The sequence below is a fragment of the Uranotaenia lowii genome, chromosome 2, assembly GCF_029784155.1.
Source record: "Uranotaenia lowii strain MFRU-FL chromosome 2, ASM2978415v1, whole genome shotgun sequence".
Taxonomy (NCBI): Eukaryota; Metazoa; Arthropoda; class Insecta; order Diptera; family Culicidae; genus Uranotaenia; species Uranotaenia lowii.
The window spans coordinates 124,694,545-124,718,515 of NC_073692.1; the positions used below are offsets into that span (position 1 = coordinate 124,694,545).

General features: G+C 36.0%; 1 protein-coding gene across 5 annotated transcripts in view; it reads right to left on the reverse strand.

Moving 5' to 3' along the window:
• Positions 1–587: 587 nt before the first annotated feature.
• The window catches only part of LOC129744770 (rap guanine nucleotide exchange factor 2), an 86,715-nt gene continuing 63,331 nt past the window's right edge, over positions 588–23,971 (reverse strand). For 3 of the 5 annotated variants that reach the window (XM_055737467.1, XM_055737469.1, XM_055737468.1), the window contains 4 exons: positions 18,232–18,420; positions 14,440–18,169; positions 13,930–14,349; positions 10,318–13,308 (listed from right to left, as the gene is read on the reverse strand). In XM_055737467.1, the coding sequence (XP_055593442.1) occupies positions 13,220–13,308; positions 13,930–14,349; positions 14,440–18,169; positions 18,232–18,420 (4,428 nt within the window). In that variant the 3' untranslated portion in view covers positions 10,318–13,219. The other 2 variants (XM_055737470.1, XM_055737471.1) reach the window with 2 other exon arrangements.

The window sequence follows — 23,971 nt, forward strand, 5'->3', positions numbered from 1 at the left end:
AATATTGTACCACGCGTTAATTTTGATCCCATCGATAGAACCTTCCAAAAACTTCAGAGACGTTAAATTTATATTTCTTGCCTAGTTTCCGAGATATTGCATGGTAAAATTATTAAAAGTCCGGTTTTCGTAGAATTATTGTATTTCTCTCTTTGGCACCTATTTTTGTTTGCGATCCTAAGTTTTCGAAAAAATCTTTTTGAAAATCATGTTTTATTTCAAGGTTGTATGATCTTATGCAATAAAAGTAAAATTCTGTGACAAATTTTCTCGAAAGAAAAATTCGACGATAAATATACTCACAATAAATATGTAAAAAGACACAAAAAAAGGTTTCACACAAAAGATGTTTGTCAGCTAGCAAAAGATTCTGGATGAAAACTAATATATAAATATTATGTTGATTGTCTTTGAAAAGCTTTTTAAACGAAATCTGATGCATTCGTAAACAATTCCAAAAGCAAAAACTAAAACAAATATTCCCTAAGTTTGAGATAATCTCCAAAGGTGACAGTTTTTGAGAACGTTTGGGTTTTTTTTCTGTTTTTAATAACACATTTATAAAACAAAAATTACAGTTATTACCAGTTTTCAGGTTTTGATTATTGGTTTAGAGGTCAATATACGGAGACCGCTATTGGTCACAGTTCATCCACAAATACAGTTTTACATACATACACACTCACAAATGGAAAACCATTTGCCTTCACGCTGCTGCTTCTTGGTAGACTTTTTTTTTATTTACACTTAATTTAAGACTATCCACGATTATACAGCTTCGTCCATCGAAGCTTTAACGATGTTACACCACGTCTACCATATATACCTACTTCTGTGTGTTCACTTTCAAAACTTTTTACTTTTTACATACCTACACGCATGAACTACCCTCTAAAAGGTTTACGGAAAGTCTGTCAATCACAAATCGTAAGCCATCCTCAACCGGTTTCGGTATTCCTCTTAGAAATCTCCACATATAAGCTGTTTTCGAGACTGGGACTTATCCCACTAAAATCTTGGTCCCCTTGACCTCGAGATATGACTATGGAACGGCTGCGAAGGGTAATGACCGTACGTGGGAGGCCTCGCTGTAAAAACAAACGGTAATAGAATGCACAAAACCGAAACAAAAACCAAAATATTTGTGTTAATTATGAGATTATTTATCTCACAGTCTGGCATATCCTAGGACGCCGTTTTTTTTACTCTATTTCTAACAATCGTGTCTCGAAACGATTTAGGTTATGTTCTACCGTTCGACAAACCCCAAAACAACTCTAGTACGGTAACACTAAACACACGATATCGGTTCAGCTGGCCGAACGACGATGGTCTTCTACCTACAATGAAGGGCATTTTACCCCACAGATGGGCCCGATTGACCCAGGATTAGAGCATCTATAGAGCCGATGTTAGCCTCGAATACGAGCGAGTCACCACAGAATCTTATAGCAACAGTCAGTAGTCAGTAGAGTAGTACAAAAAGTCTACACAGGTAGTAGATGATGATCTAGTGTAGTAGGCAGATGGCAATGCGTAGAATAACACCAACACCAGCAGCGACTATCGGGAGATTCCGGGAGACACACATGGTTCCGATAGTCACTACAGAACTACAAAAGCAAAATAAAGTGGGGTTAGTTTGGTTTTTTTTTCTGTCTCAAATTTTACGGAACACGAATGACGCTGCGAAAATTTATCTGATTGGTACAACTCTGCTAGTTAAATACAATGTGATATCCTTGTTGTGAATGCGCAATGATTGTCGACGCCTGCGAATTGATTAAAACTGAAAAAAGTTGGGAGTTTTCCATCGCTTTGAAAATATTGTATTTTGAAGTTAATTTTACACTCGAAAGATTGATGTATTGGAACAAATATTTTTGTTATAATATTTCCATGTTGGGAACATTTTAAAATGATGAAAAAAGATCTTCAAGTCACATTTTGTGAAATTTTTCAAACAAAGTTCAATAACCCAAAAACTTATTTTGTTAAAAATTTTTGAGCTTTAACCATTGCTGTTTTGTTCCATTTGGCACATTTTTCTAGAACATTTCATCATTGTACGACATTCCAGTTTGGAGATATAGCTAAGGAATCAAGTATCCCCAGGGATCTAGTATCCTCATTCTCCCCTACCTGTGATGACACAGAATAATATAGAAGATCTACAATATTGAGGATCGTAACCTTGATCTTGCATGACGGTTTAAAGCTTCTTACGTTCATAAAAACCTACTGTATTAAGACCTGGAGCTCTGATGATCTTGAGTGTTTAAGACCTCAAGCCTTGAAGATTTACAGGTTTAAAAGTTAGAGCTCTGATAATCTAGGTCCTGGGACCTGGGACCTTAAAGATGTATAGTCATGAAGTCTTTCTGGTTTATGTTCAAGAGCTCCGATGATCTTGGATCTCTAAAACCTAGGGCCTTGAAGATATACCATCCTGAAGTTCAACTGTTCTAAGAGCTAGAGCTCTGCTGATCTAGGGTATTTTAGACCTTGGATCCTTAAGACCGGGGTCATGAAGTCCAAATGGTTTAAGAGGTAGAGCTTTGATGACCTAGGATGTAAAAGGCCTAAGGCCTTGAAGATCTACAGTCTTTAAGTCCTACTGGTAGAAGAGCTAGAGCTCCGATGACCTACGATCTTAAGGAAACAACTAGAGCCCTTATAGCCTTTTGGTTGGTAAGACCGAAGAACTTGAAGATCTACAATCATAAAATCCAACTGTTTTAAGAGCTAGAGCTCTGATGAAGTGAAGATCTAGAGTCTTTTGCCTGAGATCTCAAAAAGATCTACTGGTTTAACAGCTAGAGCTCTGATGACCTAGGGTTTTTAACACCATAGTTAAAGGCCTACAGTTATAAAGTCCAACTGGTTTAAGAGCAAGAGCCCCGATGATCTTGGATTTCTAGAACCTAGGGCCTTGAAGATATACCATCCTGAAGTTCAACTGTCCTAAGAGCTCTAGAGCTCCGAAGACCTACGGTCTTAAGGAAACAATCAAATTTGTTTAAGAACTAGAGCCCTTATAGCCTTTTGGTTGGTAAGACCGAGGAACTTGAAGATCTACAATCATAAAATCCAACTGTTTTAAGAGCTAGAGCTCTGATGAAGTGAAAATCTAGAGTCTTTAAGGCCTGAGATCTAAAAAAGATCTACTGGTTTAAGAGCTACAGCTCTGATGACTTAGGGGTTTTAATACCTGAGGCCGTTAAGATCTACAGTAATAAAGTCAAACTGGTTTGGGAGCTAGAGCTTTGATGATTTAGGTTCTTTAAAACCTGAAGCCTTGAAGATCTACAATCGTTAAGTGCTACTGGTTTAAGAGCTAGAGCTCTAATGAATTGAAGACCTAGAGTCTTTAAGAGCTGGGGCCTTGAAGATCTACCGTCATAAAGCTCTACTGGTTTAAAAGCTAGAGCTCTGATGACCTAGGGTTTTCAACACCAGAGGCCTTTAAGATCTACAGTCATAAAGTCCAACTGGTTTGAGAGCTAGAGCTCTGATGATTCAAGTTCTTTAAGAGCTGAAGCCTTGAATATCTACAATCATCAAATCCAACTGTTTTAAGAGCTAAAGCTCTGATGAATTGTTATACACAAACAAAAGTTATAAAGTCAAACTGGTTTGGGAGCTGGAGCTTTGATGATTTAGGTTCTTTAAGACCTGAAGCCTTGAAGATCTACAATCGTTAAGTGCTACTGCTTTAAGAGCTAGAACTCTAATGAATTGAAGACCTAGAGTCTTTAAGAGCTGGGGCCTTGAAGATCTACCGTCATAAAGCTCTACTGGTTTAAAAGCTAGAGCTATGATGACCTAGGGTTTTTAACACCAGAGGCCTTTAAGATCTACAGTCATAAAGTCCAACTGGTTTGAGAGCTAGAGCTCTGATGATTCAGGTTCTTTAAGAGCTGAAACCTTGAATATCTGCAATCATCAAATCCAACTGTTTTAAAAACTGAAGCTCTGATGAATTGAAGACCTAGAGTCTTTAAGAACTGGGGCCTTGAAGATCTACCGTCATAAAGTTCTACTGGGTTATGAGGTAGAGCTCTGATGACCTAGGGTGTTTAAGACCTAAGGCCTTGAAGATTTACAGGTTTAAAAGTTAGAGCTCTGATAACCTAGGTTTTTTAATACCTGGGACCTTAAACATGAATAGTCATGAAGTCTTTCTGGTTTAAGAGCCAAACTTGTGATGGTCTTGGATCTCTAAAACCAATGACCTTGAAGATATACCGTCACGAAGTCCAACTGTTGTAAGAGTTAGAGCTCTGATAATCTAGGGTCTTTTAGATTTAGGGCCTTGGATCCTTAAGACCGGGGTCATGGAGTCCAAATGGTTTAAGAGCTATAGCTTTGATGACCTAGAATGTAAAACGCCTAAGGCCTTGAAGATCTACAGTCTAGAAGTCCTACTGGTTGAAGAGCTAGAGCTCCGATGACCTACGGTCTTAAGGAAACAATCCAATTGGTTTAAGAACTAGAGCCCTTATAGCCTTTTGGTTAGTAAGACCGAGGAACTTGAAGATCTACAATCATAAAATTCAACTGTTTTAAGAGCTAGAGCCCTGATGAAGTGAAGATCTAGGGTCTTTAAGAGCTGGGGCCTTGAAGATCTACCGTCATGGCGCTCTACTGGTTTAAGAGCTAGAGCTCTTATGACCTAGGATTTTTAACACCAGAGGCCTTTAAGATCTACAGTCATGAAATCCAACTGGTTTGGGAGCTAGAGCTCTGATGATTCAGGTTCTTTAAGAGCTGAAACCTCGAAGATCTACAATCGTGAAGTGCTGCAGGTTTAAGAACTAGAACTCCGATGGATGTAAAAGTACTACGGAATTTATAACTTTTTCCCGAAGACATTCAGTAGCAAAAGAAACTCATTTCGAAACACCCCATGGTATCCACATCTTTTTTAAGGGTAGGGAATATAACATTTCGAAGGATTAAAAAAGTCGAAAATCATAACCCATTGATGACCGTTTGAAAAATAAAAAATAATCCATAAAAATAAACGTCATTTGTGCAACAAAGTGGTAAATGTGTCATAAATAGATATTTTTATTCAATGTATTTTCTTGCTTTTTTTTTTGGTTGGTAATTCACAGACATTCAGAGTTTTCTTAACAACGGTAAAGGTGTATAGTTAAAATATATAGAGCTCGTTTGTTATGTTGTTCTTCTCCTTACCATCTGTTTGATTCTAGTTGTTGATGTTGTTTGTTTGGATACTAAGAAATACATATATAATATAGGTAGCAAAGTTTTATATGAATATCCATCATCTGTTTGTATGTTCTTCTCACTTGGCTTACTGGTTGCCTGTAGGGCAACCACTCGGTTTAATTTAGTTCTTCCTGTGCATCTTCCTTGAGTTTGGAGTTGTGTCTAAATTTTGTGTTAAAACTGCTTCGCAGTTGTTGAAATGCCTCAGTTGTTTGATTGGATTTTTAAGGTATGCTAGAGTTTGTGTTTAACTTTATTTGGTTACTGGTACCTGGTGATTTTGATTTTATCCTTGGAAGGAGTTAGTTTTTTTTTTTTCTCATTTCGAAAGTAAGAGACGTTCAATAACATCGATATCTTTATGATAGCTGTTAGTTTGCAACTGTATCTTTATTCTATGTGTACGATGACTGTTGATTTCGTAAGTCAAATTGTTTGGCAGCACGTTTACAATATGCTTCTGTTGGAATCTCGAAATGAAAGTCAACTAGTTTTCGGAACCTCATAAAAATATAAATAAACGCTTTATAAAAAAAAATCACAAAATCACAGATTAAGCGTTAAAAAGATTTTCACCGCTGTAAAATAAAATTTTATTTTCTGAAAATTCACATATTTTATTTTGTGTCTTGTTAATACACACGTTTTTCATAATAAAGACTCGTAAAAACTCGTTATAAAGTGACCATAGTTATGTTTTGAAAATTCAAAAAAAATTGAGAAAAATTGTATTGACATTCCCAATGCATCCTTATTGATATTTAACACGAAAGGTTTAACTCTTTTTTGATTATTATAATTTTATTTAATGTAATTGGATTTTATTCATTTATTTAATTGATTTTTTTTTTGTCATTCCTAATCATCTTATTTAAGGGAATGATATAACAAAATAGAAAAATAACTTTTGGAAATTTCACGATAACTTAAATGTTCATATACTAATATGAACACAAATATTATCGCACTACTCTAAATAATGCAAAATTTCATTAAATATGAACAGAGATAGAAATTTTTTGAAGACTGAATATTTTCTGAATTGTTTCTTAAAATGGCCATGTCATAGAGAGCTCTAGTCTAAAGATCTATCTTTTGAACTATCTTTTAAAAACATACGATTTTATAACGTACTATTCGAGATCCTATGACCTAAACACCAATGATCTAACAACCTAAAGAACTTCGGTTTAAAGACCTTATGCCTTAAAGGCCAACGGCCTTTCAACATGTGACGTTCTGACCATCATTCTGAGATGCAGGACCTGAAAGTCCAAGAACTGCAACGGCAAATTTGAAGATGCAAGGTCTGTAAATTTGAAGGCTGAAGATTCAAATAAGAAGATCTCGGGTCTGAAGATACAATACCTGAAGATCCTAGATCTGATGATTCAAGGTTCTACAACCTTCTGACTGATGACTATTCGCCTGACAACCTATGGTTTGATGAGCTAAGGCCTCAAGACCTAACACAAGCAGATCCAGAGTTTGAAGATTCAAGGTTTAATAACGTACTGTTGACAATCTACGCCCTGGGATTCAAATTCTGAAGATCTTATGTTTGAAGATACAATACCTGAAGATTTATGATCTAATGATTGAAGGTTTGACCACAAACGGTTGGAATGTCTAGTACTGAACGATTTACGGTTTGATGTCCTAAGGCTTCCAGATTACGAACTGATCATCCAAGATTTGAAAAAATTAGGCTTGAAGATCCAAAACCTGATGATTAGAAGTTTACTGACCTACGGCACGGCGGTCTAGGATCTAACAACTTCCTTCTATCTGATTATCAGGACGGATTATCCATGGTTTAAAGATCTGAGGTCTAGAAGTCCTTGAAGATTCAAGATTTGATGACCTGACGACATGCGCGGTCCTATGGGGGGGGTGATCGGGGTGATCACCCCCCCCAAGCGGCAAAAAACCGTTACAAAATACTAGCAAACGCTGGAATTTCTATGACAAGTTCGAACATTTCCTAGTGGGTGTTCTTTATAATTTTCAAAATTTTCCACTCCGTGGGGGTGATTGTTAAATAAAAGAATTTATTAATTTCTTAAATTCTTAAAATTGGAAAAAACTCGGTCCGCCAAACAAAACCTGATAAAAATTGAGTTCAGGAATATACCTCCAAGAACAGATTAAAAAAAAGGCTCCAAGAACTTGCCTATGTATTAAGATGAGATAAAACTAGTGATAATAATATCCCGTCATAACTCGCCTATTTTTTCGGGATCAAGGACTTTTCATTGAAAAATATTATTAGCTACAAGAAATGAATCCTTTATTAATCTTTTTCATTTTAAATTATACATTATGTTTGAAAATATTGAATGCATGAAGCAAAAATACAATTTTTCACTTTTTTACTAAATCACTTTCGATTCAGTTCCAATAAATTTTAAAATCTTTGAGAGCTTGAAATTCAAGAGAAAACAAATAAAAATAAATATCCAAAAGCTGCATACCTAAGAAATTGATTTTAATGATTTTGTTTTAGAATTAAATTTATATTTAGAAATTGAAGAATCGAAACAAGAGTTTATATTAATTAGCTTTTCGAATCACGATTCAGCAATATGCTTTAGAAAAATAATAAAACATTCAGTTTTAAATTCATAGCAATTGTTAACACATTCTCAAATAAATTGTTTTTTTTCACATGTGTTAATTTTTTAATTTTAAAATAACATTTATATCGGAAAATTCTTTAAAGAGTTCTTAAATTGATAATTTTTAAACTGCTCAATATACAAATGACGGAAATTATCTTTTTGTTAACAATTGTTCGCAGTGAATATTAAAGATTCGCAGATTTTTTTTAAAAGGATGTATAAGCTGTTTAAAAGGATATCAAAATAAGTATGTAGAGAAAGTTTGTTAAACTTCTCTAATTTCATTTTTTTTTAATATAAACCTCTTATTAATATAAATGAAATTGGAAGAGAAGAGGAGAAGCAGTGTGCATCATGTTCGTGAAATATTGTTTTTTTAAGAAGTAGGTATATCTAATCAAATTCATCCATTACTTTGATGATTAATCACTTAGATAAAAAAAATTGTTTGAATCATTACAAATTTTATGCTGATATGAAATATTTTTCAAGAACCCAATTTCAGCCTCTATTTTTTATCTCAATGTTCAACTCAACATTCAACAGGTTTTTATAAATTCACTAGGCCACAGGATTAACACTTTTTTAGATGAAAATAATTTAAAAGCTAATTTTGATTTATGTTGATGCCCTTAATTATTTTCAAATAGGTTAAAAATTATTCAAGAAAATTCTGCACTTTCTGACAAAACTTTTAAACATTACATTTAAAATTCGTAATAACGGTTCATAACGCAAGTAATTTTGACTTCTATGATTTTTTTTTTGAAGTTTTCTACATAGAATTTAAGATATTTATCAAAGCAGAAACCAAATCGTTTTTCAGACTTCAGCACATTTTTAAAATGAAATAAAATCTTTGTTTTTTTTTTCATTTTCTTTAGTAATGTAAGAAATTCTTGTCTTTCCGAATTATTAAACACTGTAGATTTTTTTTTAGATCATTCATCATCATGAAAGTAGTATTCCTTTATTGAATAAAGTATAATAAACAAGTTCAGAATTAGTTTTTTTCATGTTAACTTGTAAGTACATCAGTTATCAATGATAGATTTCACTCAAAACTGATTCTTTTCAAAACTCCATATAAACTCCATATCATCAAGGCGAGAGGTGAGAAACAAAATCTTGTTGAAGATTCGTGTTCAACGCATAAAAATCTACTAAATCAATCATTAAAACAAAGACACCAAAATGCTATCTCTTGCATTATTTTGGTAAGACATTTTTATTAGGAAAAATCATTTTCAATTGTTAAAAACTAATCTTTTTCATCTTCATATTATATTTAAATTTATGAAGAGTTAATTACCGTGATTCTGTTTGTTAATTTTATTTATCGACCTTATCGATGAAAATTAAAAGAACATAACTAAGAACATTTCAACATTATGAACATTCTTGACATATAGAAAGTTAGAAATGTATGGATATTGAAAATGAGAGAGTAGAATTTTATAAGAAGCATTTTAATCACATGTCATCAATTCATTCTTCATGGATAAAAAAAGAAACAAATTAATAAATAAATAAATAAAAGGGATCAGTTTCGTGTTTGATCATTCAAGAACTCTTCCATTTCCCAAATTGTACTTCGTCAGTGATGATGAATTGTTGTTGTATTTTAAATACGTAAAGTTATAACTGCGAACACAATCTAAAGTTAACTTTTCTTGCCTTTTATAATGATTACTTTTAGAATTTCGATATTAATTAAGGATTTTATCTTTGATAACTTAATAACTTGATAACTTGATAGAATTAATTTAAATTTTTTAATTAATCATCTGCTTATTTCGAATAAATTCTCTGAAGTTCAAAATTGATATATTTTCCTCATCGATAATTCACATTTCAAATTGTGATTGAATAGTATTTCAAATGGATGACATTACAGAGAAATTTTTCAACCAAAACTACAATTGAAATTGAAGAAAAAAAATGTAAATTAATATGGTTGATAATTTACATTATTGTCAATGATTCTGACCTGATCGGATTTTTTGTAAGAATTCGAGTTTAATTTCTTATCAAACATGGTGTTATATTTGATCTATTCTTCTTCTGTGCATGGATTGTTATGTCCGAAGCTTAAAATTCTGGGTTAATTCCGTTTCTGTTGTTTTGAATATACTTGCTTGATTTTTTTTGTTCAGAATAAGAATCAACACTTCGAATGATTTGTTAATGACTAACCGCAAATAAAAGTGATTTAAAATTTTGATTCTGATTTATTGTGATTCGTATCAGCATCTTTTTTTTCGAGTTTGTGTGATGATTATGGGTTTAGAAATCAATTTGCCTATTTATTTTCCTTTTTTGGTATTGTTATAATTTCTTACAAATTTTTAATTCGAAACCCCTCACCCATGGATATGTCCATCGCACGGGTCTGGTGTGCAGCAAGTATTAAAGTCTCATTTGAAACTGCATACAAACACCCCCCCCCCCCCCCCCTCCCTTTTACGCACTCGCACTCTCCAAATGAACGTTTTTTTTCGCAATATACCGTCAACTGGGGAAACATGCAACAATTTTCAACTTCAATAGCTTCTAAAAAACTTATGTTCACAGTTAATCGTATCCTTTATGCATCAAAAGTTTTAAGGATGCTGGGGCATCAAATTGGCGTAGTTAAAAAAATATTGGTTTCCTCAGTTATTTTTAATTTTCTAAAAACATGCGATTTTCACACTCCTTAGAAAATGGGGTAACTTGCAACAAACTTTGTTTTCAATTAAAAATCTTATGAACACGTACGAAAATTCATAGTTTTTAATATATTTGCGATGCCTTAAAGACCATTACGCATGACAACACCAATTGCAGTAGTTTTTGGGTCTGTAAAAACAAATTTTCACATTTTTTCTGAAAATAAGGATGCTGCATACATTTAGGGGTTAAATAATGCTAAGAAAAATTCTACAAGCTGAAATCATAAAAATAAATGTTTGGATGAATGAAATTTAAATGTTTACAAACGCGTGATGCAAAACATTCATATTCCAGCACATGGAAACGAGATTTACAAGGTATTTATTTGATTTGTATTTTGTTGCATTTAACCCCAGACACCTAACTGAATTTTAAAAATATTCATTTAAAAAAATTGGGTGATTGTTCGAAAAGTATTTCTACCCAAACAATGTTGGTATACCATGAGGAAACCTGTAAAAAGTTTGTAGGTAATTTTATCAAGCCGATCCGTCATACTGGGTAAAGTTTTTTTCGGCATAAAAAAATGTTAAAATTTGTACATTTATTGCTCGATTTTTCAAATTTTACATAAAAATAAAAAACTTAAGACAACTAGCTTAAAATGCGAAAAATTATGTCATCATCATTTTGTTATCATCAAAAGATAACTTTATTACAATACATTAAATTAAAAATGATTCAATGTAGTGTTATATAAATGTTGCATCGAACCCCGCTGTTGCATGATGCCCCGTTTGACGGTATGTATTTACGTTATTGACTGATTTTTGAAAATTTGGAAAATCACCCCCCCCAAGACCCAGCTCTAGGACCGCCCCTGCCTGACGATCTACGTGCTGACATTCATGCCTAATGACCTACGACATTAAGATTAAAGATTCTAAAATTCATGACCTGTGATACTGTCGCAGAATCCCCAAACCAGAATTTGCGTCAACATCCTTGCCGGTGACATTTCATGTTAACCAAACATCTATCAAACATTTTCCAAGAGTTGGAACCAAACAGAAGAAAGGGGTCGATCGCTGAGGTGTTTGTTGAATTGATACTGAACTTTTCATCGTCATTGGTTGGCAAGGTTGCCAGCGCGAAAACTTCGAATTTCAATTGCATTGACAATACAATGCCTGAAGATTCAAGAACTGGTGATTCAAGATTTGATGACCTACAGCCTTACGATCCTGAGATTCGAAACCTAAAGGTCCAAGCCATGAAGGTTTGCCGATTCAACGACGTCTGAAGATCCAAAGCCTAAAGATTCAAAGTTTAACCTCTAACGGATTAGAGGCCTAAGTGTCTGAAGATCTTTGGTGTGAAAACATACGATTTGGATACCTGTGAAATCACCAACGACTTGAGTACTAAAGGCTTCAAAAAGTTAGGATAACAAACAATTTACGACAGTTTTCATTTTAAGAAACATTTGAAATCGGTGTGAGTAACTACTGTATACTGGTGCATGTAATTCCGGGCTTTCATGATATAATTAAGGCTGGTTTAAAATCTGGGGTTCTTCTGATGATCTACAGCATTGAACGTCAACGGACCTGAAGATTTTCGAACTTTAATTTATGAACTCTTTAAACCAGAGTTAAAAACTTAAGGCCAGATCACTCACGGTACGAAGACCTATTTATGGTTTGAAGATCTACGGTCTTGAGATCATAGGACAACAAAAACTATGCATTATTTGGAGAACATTTTTCGAAAAGTTCAAAGAAAACTTTGATCAAAAAGAATTTTGGGATGCAATATAAGAAAAGCTTTTTCGAAATCTCTATGTAAAGATCATGGGTCAAAAATCAAATCAAAATCAAACAAAAACATACATCACTGAGAAAATATGTTGTGGGTTCAATGTCTTAAAACGGTCAGTCTTGGAATATAACTTTGGGCACGGGGGTATAAAACTTACACAGCTATCAGTTGTCTAGATTTGAAATCCATTGCGTTGGAGAGTTAAAAAATCATCGTCTGCATCCTATTTGAGAATTGATTCGCTATCAGTGTATTGATAACATTTTTTAACCTTCGTATCTATGAATTTGTGTACTTCCAAGCATTGAAATTGAGTAAGACATTTGAAAATACCGAAAACACACGAGTGGGTACAATATTTTTGTAGATGTGTGCCATGGAACGACGAATTGCAATTAAAAGTTCATAAGCGACCCTAACACAGAATCATTTGCATCAATGAAAAGCATGAGCTTATTTTAAGAGATCTAGGATTACACCCAAAAGCTTCTTATCGAAGGAGCTCATTAACTTTGTTAAATCGAGGATATGATCAATGCAAGGAAGTTCCAAACTTCACACCATCGAGTTATATTAATTTTGGTTTAATATTTTTGATAAAACGTTGACACTCATATTGTGACTCGAAAAGAACAACAACATCAATACCCTCTGAAGCTCGACATGGAACTGTTTTAGGAGACCATTTCGCTGTAATTTTATTGGAATGAGTGGAGTAAAACTTGCGATACCACACATCAACACCGTGTTTTAACATCAACATCATAATATTTTACGGAATATTTTGAAATCAGTATTCGCTGCATTGGTTGGGTGTTGGAGAACATTTTTGGATCATTTTGTTTCTTTTTTGGATTTTTTTTTTTTTGAGTTTTGACTTTCGTCTAAACGTCGGTGGACAGCGTTTCGGTGACGTCACATTCAACTGACTCGCAGTCGTCGTCGTCATCCACGGAAGACTCCACAAGAAGAACTGTAAGAAAATTGAGACCATTTCAAATCGGTTAAGTTTTGGTCAAAAGTATTACTATACATCCATCATGCTTTGTTTTAAATTATGTGGGTGCCTCATGCAGTTGTTTTCAAAGGTGCGAAATATAAACAAACAGTAAAATTAAGTTTGTTGTAACCGTTCATAGGTTTACAAACACAAAAAAGATGGATAAATAATAAAATATCAAAGGATTTTCAATTTGGACAAAAAAACCAAAATTTAAAAAACGAATGGTGGCCAAATTTTGCGCATGAATTTGAATTTCAAAGTTGAAATTTCAATAGAAGTTAACAATAATAGCTCTATAGTTCGTGAACCACAAAAGCTTAAGTTAACAATAGTCTTATGGATTTTTTTTTAATTCCAAGCAATAATGATTGCTAAGAAAATACCCTCAGGTGTATTAACATTTTTAAATTGCGCAAAATTATGACTCCTTGAGATAGTAGATATTACAAATGCAGGGAGCATTCGACAATCATTCACGAAGGATTAACACAAGGTAGGAATACGACTTTTGATATGAAAAATAATCCTGATGATGCATGCAACAACATATCGATTAGACTACGGGAAATAGAAGGTGGAACAGTAACTCACCAGGAGCGGTGTTGTTGAGGACCGTCACCGAACTGCTTTCGGCTGTAAGGTCTATACTTGGGGGCGGCAACGGCGGCGGAGGTTGAATCGACTCGATGCTGTGGGGGGCCATTCCGGTCGACTCATGCATACGGGCAGGAATGGCAGGTGGAAGATTACTGCTGACTACCGTCGAGTTGTTGCTGTTGCTTCCCGGTACATTCGGCCCTCCAACGTTTGCCGGAGAACCTCCCGAACCGGGATTTGATCCAGTGTACATGGGAGAGATAGCATTCACCCCGGCCGGAACGAAATTTGAAGCTATGGGCGAGATTCCAACGGCGGAAATGATGCGGGATGAAGAGCCAAAGTTTTGATGCGATTGTGGATACGATGAAATAACCGTACTGTTGCCAGTTATCCGCCGGTGGGCTGCTTGAGCTGTAAAGGATATGAATAAAGAAAAATGTAGCAAAATGAGGCAGGTAATGATTACCATTTTAATTTTTATTATTGATATGTTCCACTTACCATAGTTTGGTGGACTGCGGAACGAGCTACTTTCCGGTGGCAGCTCCATCGGCGGCGGCAGTTGACTAGGGGGTGTGTTGTCCACCGAGCTCTCGAGAATCCGGCTTGTGATAACCGAAGGTCGACCGTTCGGGTACATCGACATGGTGGTGCTGTAGTTGGGTGGCGTTGGCATCATGCTAGACAAATGAATACCGCTGGAAGCCCCATAGTTGGCGTGAGTATTCGAGTACTGGTGGGGTGGCCCGTGACCAGTGGAAACACCACTCCCTGCTGCTCCACCTGCACCACCACCGCCAGTACTGCCCACTGCACTATTACTACCGATCGTGCAACACTGAACACTGCTTGACGCATGCGATGGACTAATCGAAACACCCGCATGATGATGGTACGGCGTGTGATGGGCGTGATGGAAATGGGACAGATTGTTATGATGCGCTAACTGACTATGATGATGAATGTTGTTCAGAGGGGGCGGAAGAACCGACCCTACCGATGGATGCCGTGGTTGATGAGGACGAGTTTTGGTTTGCTCGGATAGAGAAAGCAACTTTTTTACAGCTTGTGGCGACGCTGCTCCAAATTTTGGAGCACCGCTATTACCACTACCCGAGCTTCCGATGGAAAGACTGCTCATGCCGAGACCGAGGGCACCTTTCCTGCCCTCGCTAGTGGAACTGGTACTCGATGTGGTGGACAAAGTGGGTGATGGATAGCGTTTTCTCACCTGCACATTATTCGGTGTGCTTCCACCTTGCTGTTCACATTCTAGAGAAAGCTTGTGCAGTTCGTCTTCATCTGTTGTCACATTCATGTTATTCAGATACGCTTTCACTCGTCGAACCATTTGAGCTTCCTCGAACATCTTTTTTTGATTGGGAGCTGCCGTCGACTTCTTCCTTCTTTTCACCGTTTGGCTATGGATTGCCTGTGGAGGTGGCATCATTAAATTTCCACTCGATGGAACGGCCATCTGGTTCAGGGCAACCATTGCTGAGCTTGGTGGTTGACATTTCAGTTCTAACATCGTCAGTATATCGTACGGAGAGTTGCACATCTGCAACAAAGTTCGTACTTCTTTAGAAATCATACGAAGCTTTTCAAAGTTTATTAAATTATCTATTTTGGAATCATTTCCTAAATGTATAAAAGTGAGGTCCTTTTTAACCACTGGATAAAATGGAATGAGAGGATGTTGGGCGTTCAGTTCAGCCTGAATTAGTTGACGATATTTCGACATATTTCTGGAAGGATCCATCAGTTCTTGCAGGTCATTAAACAATTTTTGATACTTGGAAGGCAGTTTTTCCCAAGTTTGCCTTAGCCTCGACACGGCCGCATGACCCAAACCACTGATTATAGCAAACAAACTATTGAAATTCTTACACTCTTTGCAGTGTCGAGCAATTTTTATAAACTGCTTTATTATCTTACACCGTCGCATCATATTGTGCTCGCTGCACACCTCCGTCACTACCCAGAACATTTCCCTATTGACTAGTTCAGCAAATTTCAACAACATTGGTTTGCCATATCGGCTCTTCAAATTAAACAAATCGTCGATATACTCGGTAGACTCGATTTGTCTGAATATAGAAAAGTCTTGCAGCGTTAGCTGAATCGCCAACTCGTTAGCATTCAGCTGTAGGAAATGAACTGCGCTTTCGCGTATCAGTTCCGGCGCAACATCATCAGGTACCAGCGTTTCCGTAATTCCATTGGTTTTCAGGTAATACCGAGAGCTCAGCCCAATTCTTTCAGCCAGATTTTGCAACTGATCCGGCAGTCGCCTTTGTTTTATCATTCCACCTTCGCCGACACTGACTTCACAGAGTGAGAAGTTAGAGCTTGGATCATGTATTCCAAATTCTTGCAGAGCCAACATGACGACTTCATGCGCCGTGGTCTCCTTATGCACCAGCAAATACTTGCAGGTTTGATCGGACTTGTAAACCTTGAGAATGTGTTCTGGGAAATCACTGGCACGCAGTTCTTCGTAGTACAGCATGCCACTTTTCGGAATGATTGCTTCTGTTGAAAGGGTTTTGGCAGGAGTGTGAGGATGGTGCTCTCTCAGATCCGGATTGCTCTGGTAGGTTGAGGTCGGAGGCGTTTCGTCGGAATCGGCTGTCGTTATCGAGGAAGTTGATATGGAGGATGCCTGGGAGGAAAGGTTCACGCTTATTCCGGACGACCGGTCGCTGCTATCGTAGTTACTGCTACTGTTGTTGCTATTGTTGTTTATGCTGTCGTCCTGGAAGACACTGTTCTTCGGTAAAAGATTCATTTTTATGAGAGCCTTTTGTAGTCGTTTTTTACCACCTAGAGTCATAAAACTGCCTTTGTTATTATTCATATGTGATGATGATGGGGTCGAAGCACCAGAATCTTTGCGACCATAATCGTCACGCACGGGTAGGGGCATAAGGAACTGAGGTGTAGGCAACAGACCTGCTTTATCAACAAGGTCCAGCGACTTTTGAGATTGCAGCAAATCAGCACGAAGTCCTTTTTTCAGATCAATTTTCAGTTTGCCATCACCGTCCGCATTAGAAAGCATCCCTTTGAAAGCCCAAAGATTACTTTTTACCGTGATACTGAGATGTGTAGTTCCCATAAGCAATTCCATTGCACGTGCACAGGTAATGTGCTCGAAATTTTGTCCATTAACTTCCAATATCTGATCTCCACGTTTTAAACCGACATCGTAGGCTTTCGTCTTTGGCTCAACTTTGGTGATGAAAATGCCTCCTGGCCCACCGGATATTTGAAAATTCAGATCTTCATCTCGGGAACTCCTTGCTAAAGTAACATTTCTTTCCCGTGCATTGTGTTGGGCATACACATGCAATAGTCTCAACTGCTCCAACATGTTTTTCTTTTCCAAAGAAGATTCAAAGAGTTCCAAAAACTCCATCATTTGGGGGTCAGTGTCAAAATCCGTAAAATGGTTGTTCACCCATAATAAAACTACCCTAGTAACACGATCACAAATATCATTTGCCGAAGCTTGGTGCATGGCGTCAATAAGCTCATTTCCTTCTTCCGTTCCATCTACGTTAAACCATTTTATCAATTGTTTGGACACCTCAATCGGATCAGTGATGAATGTACGAAAGGTCAACAAAAAGTCTTCCACATAGTTGGCATCCGTTTGAGTTGTATCTTCGATCAGTTGTTGCATCAATCGGTCCACTGAGGCGCGAATGACAACATGGCCTTTTCGGGTACCATTTTCACTAGTACTGTTTCTTAGCTCTGTAACCATAACTAAGTGGCCATCTTCCTCTATCTTTCTTATGTTATCCTCCCCTTGGTGCTGTATCCGATAGTAATCTGTCTGAGTTATGCATACAAACTGACAATCGTCACATTTAGTTCTCATGATTCCTCGATGATACAATTTGTCCATGGTTGGCAAAATTCCAAAACTGTCTCCAATGTGAAGGTACTCCATCTCCCCGTTGCCATGCTCGATTTCCACATGCCCATTAATCAGCACGCTCCATGAATCTAGCTCTTCGCCATCGTTCATGACGATAGTGCCGGCCTTTTCCACAACCGCAAAGACCATCACCGAACACAGCGCTCTGCGCACCGCAAACGTCATATTCGTGAAAGCCTTCAGCTTTTGCGTGAAATCCAACAATGTCTCGATATCATCGACCGTACGATCGCTCGGGTCCTTTTCCAAACACTCTCGTACGGTGTCTCGGACACTCAGGCTCTGAAAAACGGAAACAAAAAATTAATATTTTCAAACACATGCCAAAAGGGAATATTTCTTACATCAATGCTTTCGGCGATGTCTTCCTCGTCCGAATCGACAACCGACTCGATCAACCCGGACAGGTCGACCTCGTCGGAGTCTAGCGACGAACTGGTGACCGATGTCATCGTGTCGGCCTGGCTGGTGTCGCTGGAATGCGACAGACGGTTGCCCTTGTCGTATAGCTCCGGCGGAATGCCGGCAGTGAGCTGCAAATGAAAGGAAAAATAAAAGGTTAACTAAAGACTTTACTTTAAATGCTTTTTTTCCTTGTAAATCAGTCGATTGTGTAGCCTGTATTAACTTACCATTATAAACAAGAAAATCCCAAAAAACCATTTAAATTGTTAATTAAAAATGTTTGATAGAATTTTCGTTTAATCTTACATAGTATAGAATTCTCACAGAAGTAATTAATCTTTCTAATTTGATTTTTTTTTTAATTTAAAATATTATTTTTTTTTTTGTCTCTCTTTTGGCTCAGACCTATCGATCCAGAAATGCCAAGTCTTGTGGATTTTGACTGAGTTCGCGTATATTTTTTTTATAATTTAAAACGACCGTTTACTCTCATTGTGTGGGGTTAGAGGTATGTTTTACCAGTTTATATGAGGTGAAAAGATATTGGCCCTTATTCTGCGCCGCGCGTGACGTGATGATTGTCACCTCACCTCGGAGTCACCGTGAGATTTGTCACCTTATTCCCGGAGTCGACGTGGGTAAAGTGACAGAGGTTCATTCTGGGTGAGTGGCCGAATGAACGCATCTGTCAAAATGGTAGAATTTGTTCTGTATTGTTTTTTTTGGCTCGCAATTCGAATTTTCCGAGCTGATTTTTCAAGTTTTTTGTGATAATTTCGGTTCGTAACTGGCCATCAACGGGTCGTAAGGTGACAGCAAGCAACAAAAGAAAAAAAAACGGGCATTATTGTGCGCCCTAAGTGAAAACGATGAATCCGGAATTCGCATCGAAAAGAACAAAAAAAAGCACAACAATCGATGGCTGCTGCTTCAACCAGCCGGGTCACAAAAGGCGGATTTGATCGCGGGACATGGCGAAAGACGTGGGATACTGCGAGTGAGGAAGAATGGTTTAGGGCAGGACTTCGAAGCCGAACCTTTAATTTGTCCGAAATAACCACTACTCGGTGCAAGTGAAATTTTCCCCCAGCGACGGGAATCGAATAAAATGGAGTGAAGTGCTATATAAGTGTGTTTTTTTTCTTAATTGATTCTTAAACCATCATACTGTAGTGAAATTCGGTATTTACAGCCTAACTTCTCCGTGTTCAATAAAATTTCTTTTAAATTTCTATCTCGTCACCACCTGAAAAGGTACCGACAATTGTCACCTAAAATGGTCACGCAAATGCGACGATTCTCACCCAGGGTGACTACGAGAATAGGGTAAGAACTCACAAAGTTCATCCGAAGTGACGTTTCTCACCTAAACCGACTGCTAGAATAGGGTGACTTGGGTGACTCGACTATCGTCACGTCACTCGAGGCGCAGAATAAGGGCCATTTATTTTGAATTGACTTGGTAATGTATATAATGTATCTTTAAATATTCTTTCCTGTACTCCTTAAGTAATCAGACAAGGTTTCATACTCGGTAATGTTGTTACTATTTAGTATTTCGATCAGATCTTTATTACTGTTTAGGATATTGTAGTTAGCTCTTAGTTGGTTGTAAATTGTACAATTGTATAAGATGTGTTCAATATTTTCCACCGTTTTACAAGTCTCACATAAGTCCGTACTAACTAGTTTCCACTTAGCTAATCTTTCTTTTGTTGCTGTGTGTCCTGATTTTATTCTGTTAAGTAATATTGTGTCTAAAGTTTTTAATTCAAATTGGTCAAACCATGGTTTTAGTGTTACTGTTTTTGTGTGTTTAAAGAAAAATGTGCCCTTTTCCTGTGATATGTTATTATAAATTGTTTGCCATTCGTTTAAGATATTTTGTTTGAGATTTATTAAGAGATCGTCTTTAGTTAAGTGAAAATGTTCTATTGTATTACGCGTAGTTCCCATTTTAGCTGCATGATCTGCTCTTTCGTTACCGATGTGGCCAGAGTGGCCTGGTATCCACTGAATTGTTAAGCTTCTGATATTGCTGTTTTTGGTAATGTATTTTATGTTTGTCGCTATGTGATTGTTTGTTTCGGTTCTTTTAAGCAAAGTGCATGCACTTTGCGAATCTGTTAAGATTACAGCATCTTGGATGCCTTTATTATTTATATATTCGATGGCCTGTTGTATAGCTATCAGCTCGGTGTTCATAATCGTAAATTCCGGCTTTAATCTTCCACTATAGGAGATTTTCTCTTGTGGATCATAATATCCGTATCCTACTTTTTCATTGCTAAGTGATCCATCTGTGTAAATTTTATATAAGTTTTTGTATCGATTGTTAGCTAGTTCATTTATGATTGTTTTTTGTTGTTCTTTCGATGTTTCTTTTTTATTTACATTTGATAACTTGTCGTTAATTTTAATTTTGCTACAACAAAGTTCTTCCATCTGGTGACCCAGTTGTGTGAAGAGATAGTTATGTTCAGATGCTGTTTTTTCTAAGTATGACATATGTTTGGTTTTGAAGTTAGTTGACATGATTTCTGATAGATTTTCTATTATTGGGCTATTCTGGTAATACAATGTTTTTGTTAATTCCTTTAACGTCAGCCATTCTGCTCTCAAGATCAACGGTATTTCACCCGATTGTGCGAGCACCACTTGATTGGGTGTTGATTTTAAAAGTCTCATCGACAGTCTTAAGGCCAGTAAAAAAGGTGGTTCAATTTTTTGGAAAGTTGTTCTGGACGTTGCCGCGTAAACGGATAAACCGTAATCTATAATTGTCCTTATAATTGCTTTGGTAATTCGTAACATTTGTTTAGGATGAGCTCCACTTTTTTTACGGCTTATCATTTTCAAAATATTCGTTTTTCGTTTTATTCTATCAATAACGTCTTGTACATGTTCTCTATATTTGAGTTTATGGTCTAGTATCACCCCCAAAAATCTATGGTTTTCTGCTAGTTTTACTGTCTGATTTTCTATTTTGATATTAATAGTTTGTGGGATCCTATTAGTAAAAATTATTGCAGCTGTTTTGGCTGGGTTGATTTCTAGATTTATGTTCTTGAAAGTTGTGACTAGGATGTTGAGAATACTGTTAGTAATTCTTGTTGCAGCAGTTGCATTAATGGACTTGACTAACAATGTAAAATCATCTGCGTACTGTATTAACGTTCCTTGTCTGGAAAGATAGTGTAATTGTTTAGTATATATATTAAAGAGAATTGGGCTCAACGGGCAACCCTGAGGTAGTCCTTTGTTCGTTTTATTAACTATTTGTTGATCGTCTTTTAGAGTTAGTATGTTTGTTCTGTTTTTTAAATATATGTAAATCCAATTCGTGATTTCCGGTGGTATGTTTTCTCTCTCTAAAATTTTTAATAGGGTTTCAATATCAACATTATCGAATGCTTTAGTTAAGTCTAAAAATGTTGCTATTATCACACCTCCGTCACGTTTAGTCTCTTGTATTTCTGATACAACTGCATTTATACAATTAATCGCTGATGTGTGCTTTTTGAAGCCAAATGATGTTTTTGGTATTATGTTATTTTTGTTTAAGTAATCTACTAATTTATTTTTAATCGAAAAGTTAATTAGCTTAAGTGGTACCGATATCATCGATAGTGGTCGGTACGAGTTGTGTAAGTTAGGGTCTTTTTTAGGCTTTAATATTGGTACTATTTTCGTGTTCCTCCATTCATCTGGTATTCGACCAGTTCTAAGTACCTCTGATAGACATTCGATTATTTTTAATTGTAGTTCAATTCTAATATTTTTGATCATAAAAAATGAAATTTTATCTGGACCTGGTGTTGAGTTATCCTTTTTGCTTCTGATTATTTGTTTAAATTCTTCATATGTGATTTGTAAGTTATTTTCTGTAGTTCTTGTTTCGTATTCTACTGTTTGACTTATTTCAGGAAAATTTTGGTCCATGAATGATTTTGCTAATGTTGAGTCATTAAGTAACCAAAGATTATTTTTAGCTGGTTTTCCACCACTTATTACTCTAATCGTGTTCCAGAGTTTTTTACTGTTCATTTCAGTGTCAATATTGTCAATGGTTTCTTTCCACGATTTCCTTTTTTCTGTTCGAATCAATCTCTTTAGTGATGCTTTAGCTTTTTTGTATTCTATGTAATTTTCGTCGTTTTGTAAACTTAAGAATATTTTAAGTTTTTGGTTTTTTTTCGCTAATAAAATTTCTATTTCTTTTGTCCACCATTTTTTTTGGTATTTTTTTATTGTTCTCTTCTATTTTATATGTACATTCTTTAATTTTTTCGTCAAAAATCGGAATAATGTCATCGGGAGTGTGGATCATTTCCGGTTGAAGATTGTTTAATTTCTCTAATAATTGTGTTTTATTTATTATTTCTCTACAATTTTGGTTATCATTTGTTGCATTCGAGATTGTTATTTTGATCGCGAGGTGATTACTGAGGACGTCTTCATTCAGTACCTGCCATTCCGATTTAGTCGCAATTGTGGGAGTCGAGAAGGTGAGGTCAATTGCTGAGGGAATAGTTCCCTGGGGTTTAATTAAGGTTGGTGAGCCGTCATTGAGCAGAATTAGATTAGTGTTTTCTAAAAGGTGCATAAGAAGCTCGCCTCTAGGACAACTTTTATGCTGGGGATTCCAGCATGGATGGTGAGCATTAAAGTCACCTGCTAGTACTGTTTCACAGTTTAAGTTTTCGATCATGTTAATCAAATTAGTAAGCGGTATTTTAATGTCGTTGTTATTTACAGGGTAAGGGGGAATATAAATTGAAATAATCAGAATGGGATGTAATGTATTTAGAGTTTTAATTGCTACAATTTCTAACGGATTAAAGTTATTGAATCTTATGTTTTCGTATGCTATATTTTTCTCTGTTAGGATACCCACTCCTCCATATCCATTTGGTCTAGACTTAGTTATGAAATTGTAATTAGGGAAATTGTATTTTTCGTTTGGTTTTATCCATATTTCCGATAGTATCGCAATATCAACGTTATGTTTACTTAAGATATTTTTAAGAAGCTCTCGAGTGTCTAACGGTCTTATACTATTTATGTTGCTCTGTAAAATTGTAATCTCTCTTTGATTCGAAGCCATTTTTAAAGGTTTTTTGAAATAGTCTCTTGACGTCCTGATTGAAAAGCTTCTATTTATTTAAAGCGCATGGGGTAAAAAAAAACAAAAATATATTTAATTATTTTGTTTAGTTTCATTTTGTTTCTCTATTGATTTTTCTTCGATTAATTGTTCTGGGTTTATCAGTGTGTGGAGTTCTTTGCTTAAATTGATCATGATGATATCTCTTTCTATGGTATCTTTACAGTTTACTCCTGCTATTAAGTTTTTATGTATCATTTTTATTTTATTCATTAAGTTACTCAAATCTAATTGTTGAATTAGTTCCTTTTTAATCTGTTGTGCAAGTATGTTTAGGTCAGTTGTTTTTGGTGAAGCTAATGGTTGTGCCGGTGATTTATATTTTGAAGTACTTGGTCCTACATTTTCATTACATTCTATGATTTTCGTTTGTGTTTGATTTGCTAGTGATGACAAATTTGAATTATTTGGTAAAGACGGAAAATCTGTTTCTTGAACCAGTCTATGTTGAATACCGCTATTTTTTGAGTGCAATTTGGATGCTTCGAAATAGGTTAGTTTGTTAAAAGCCA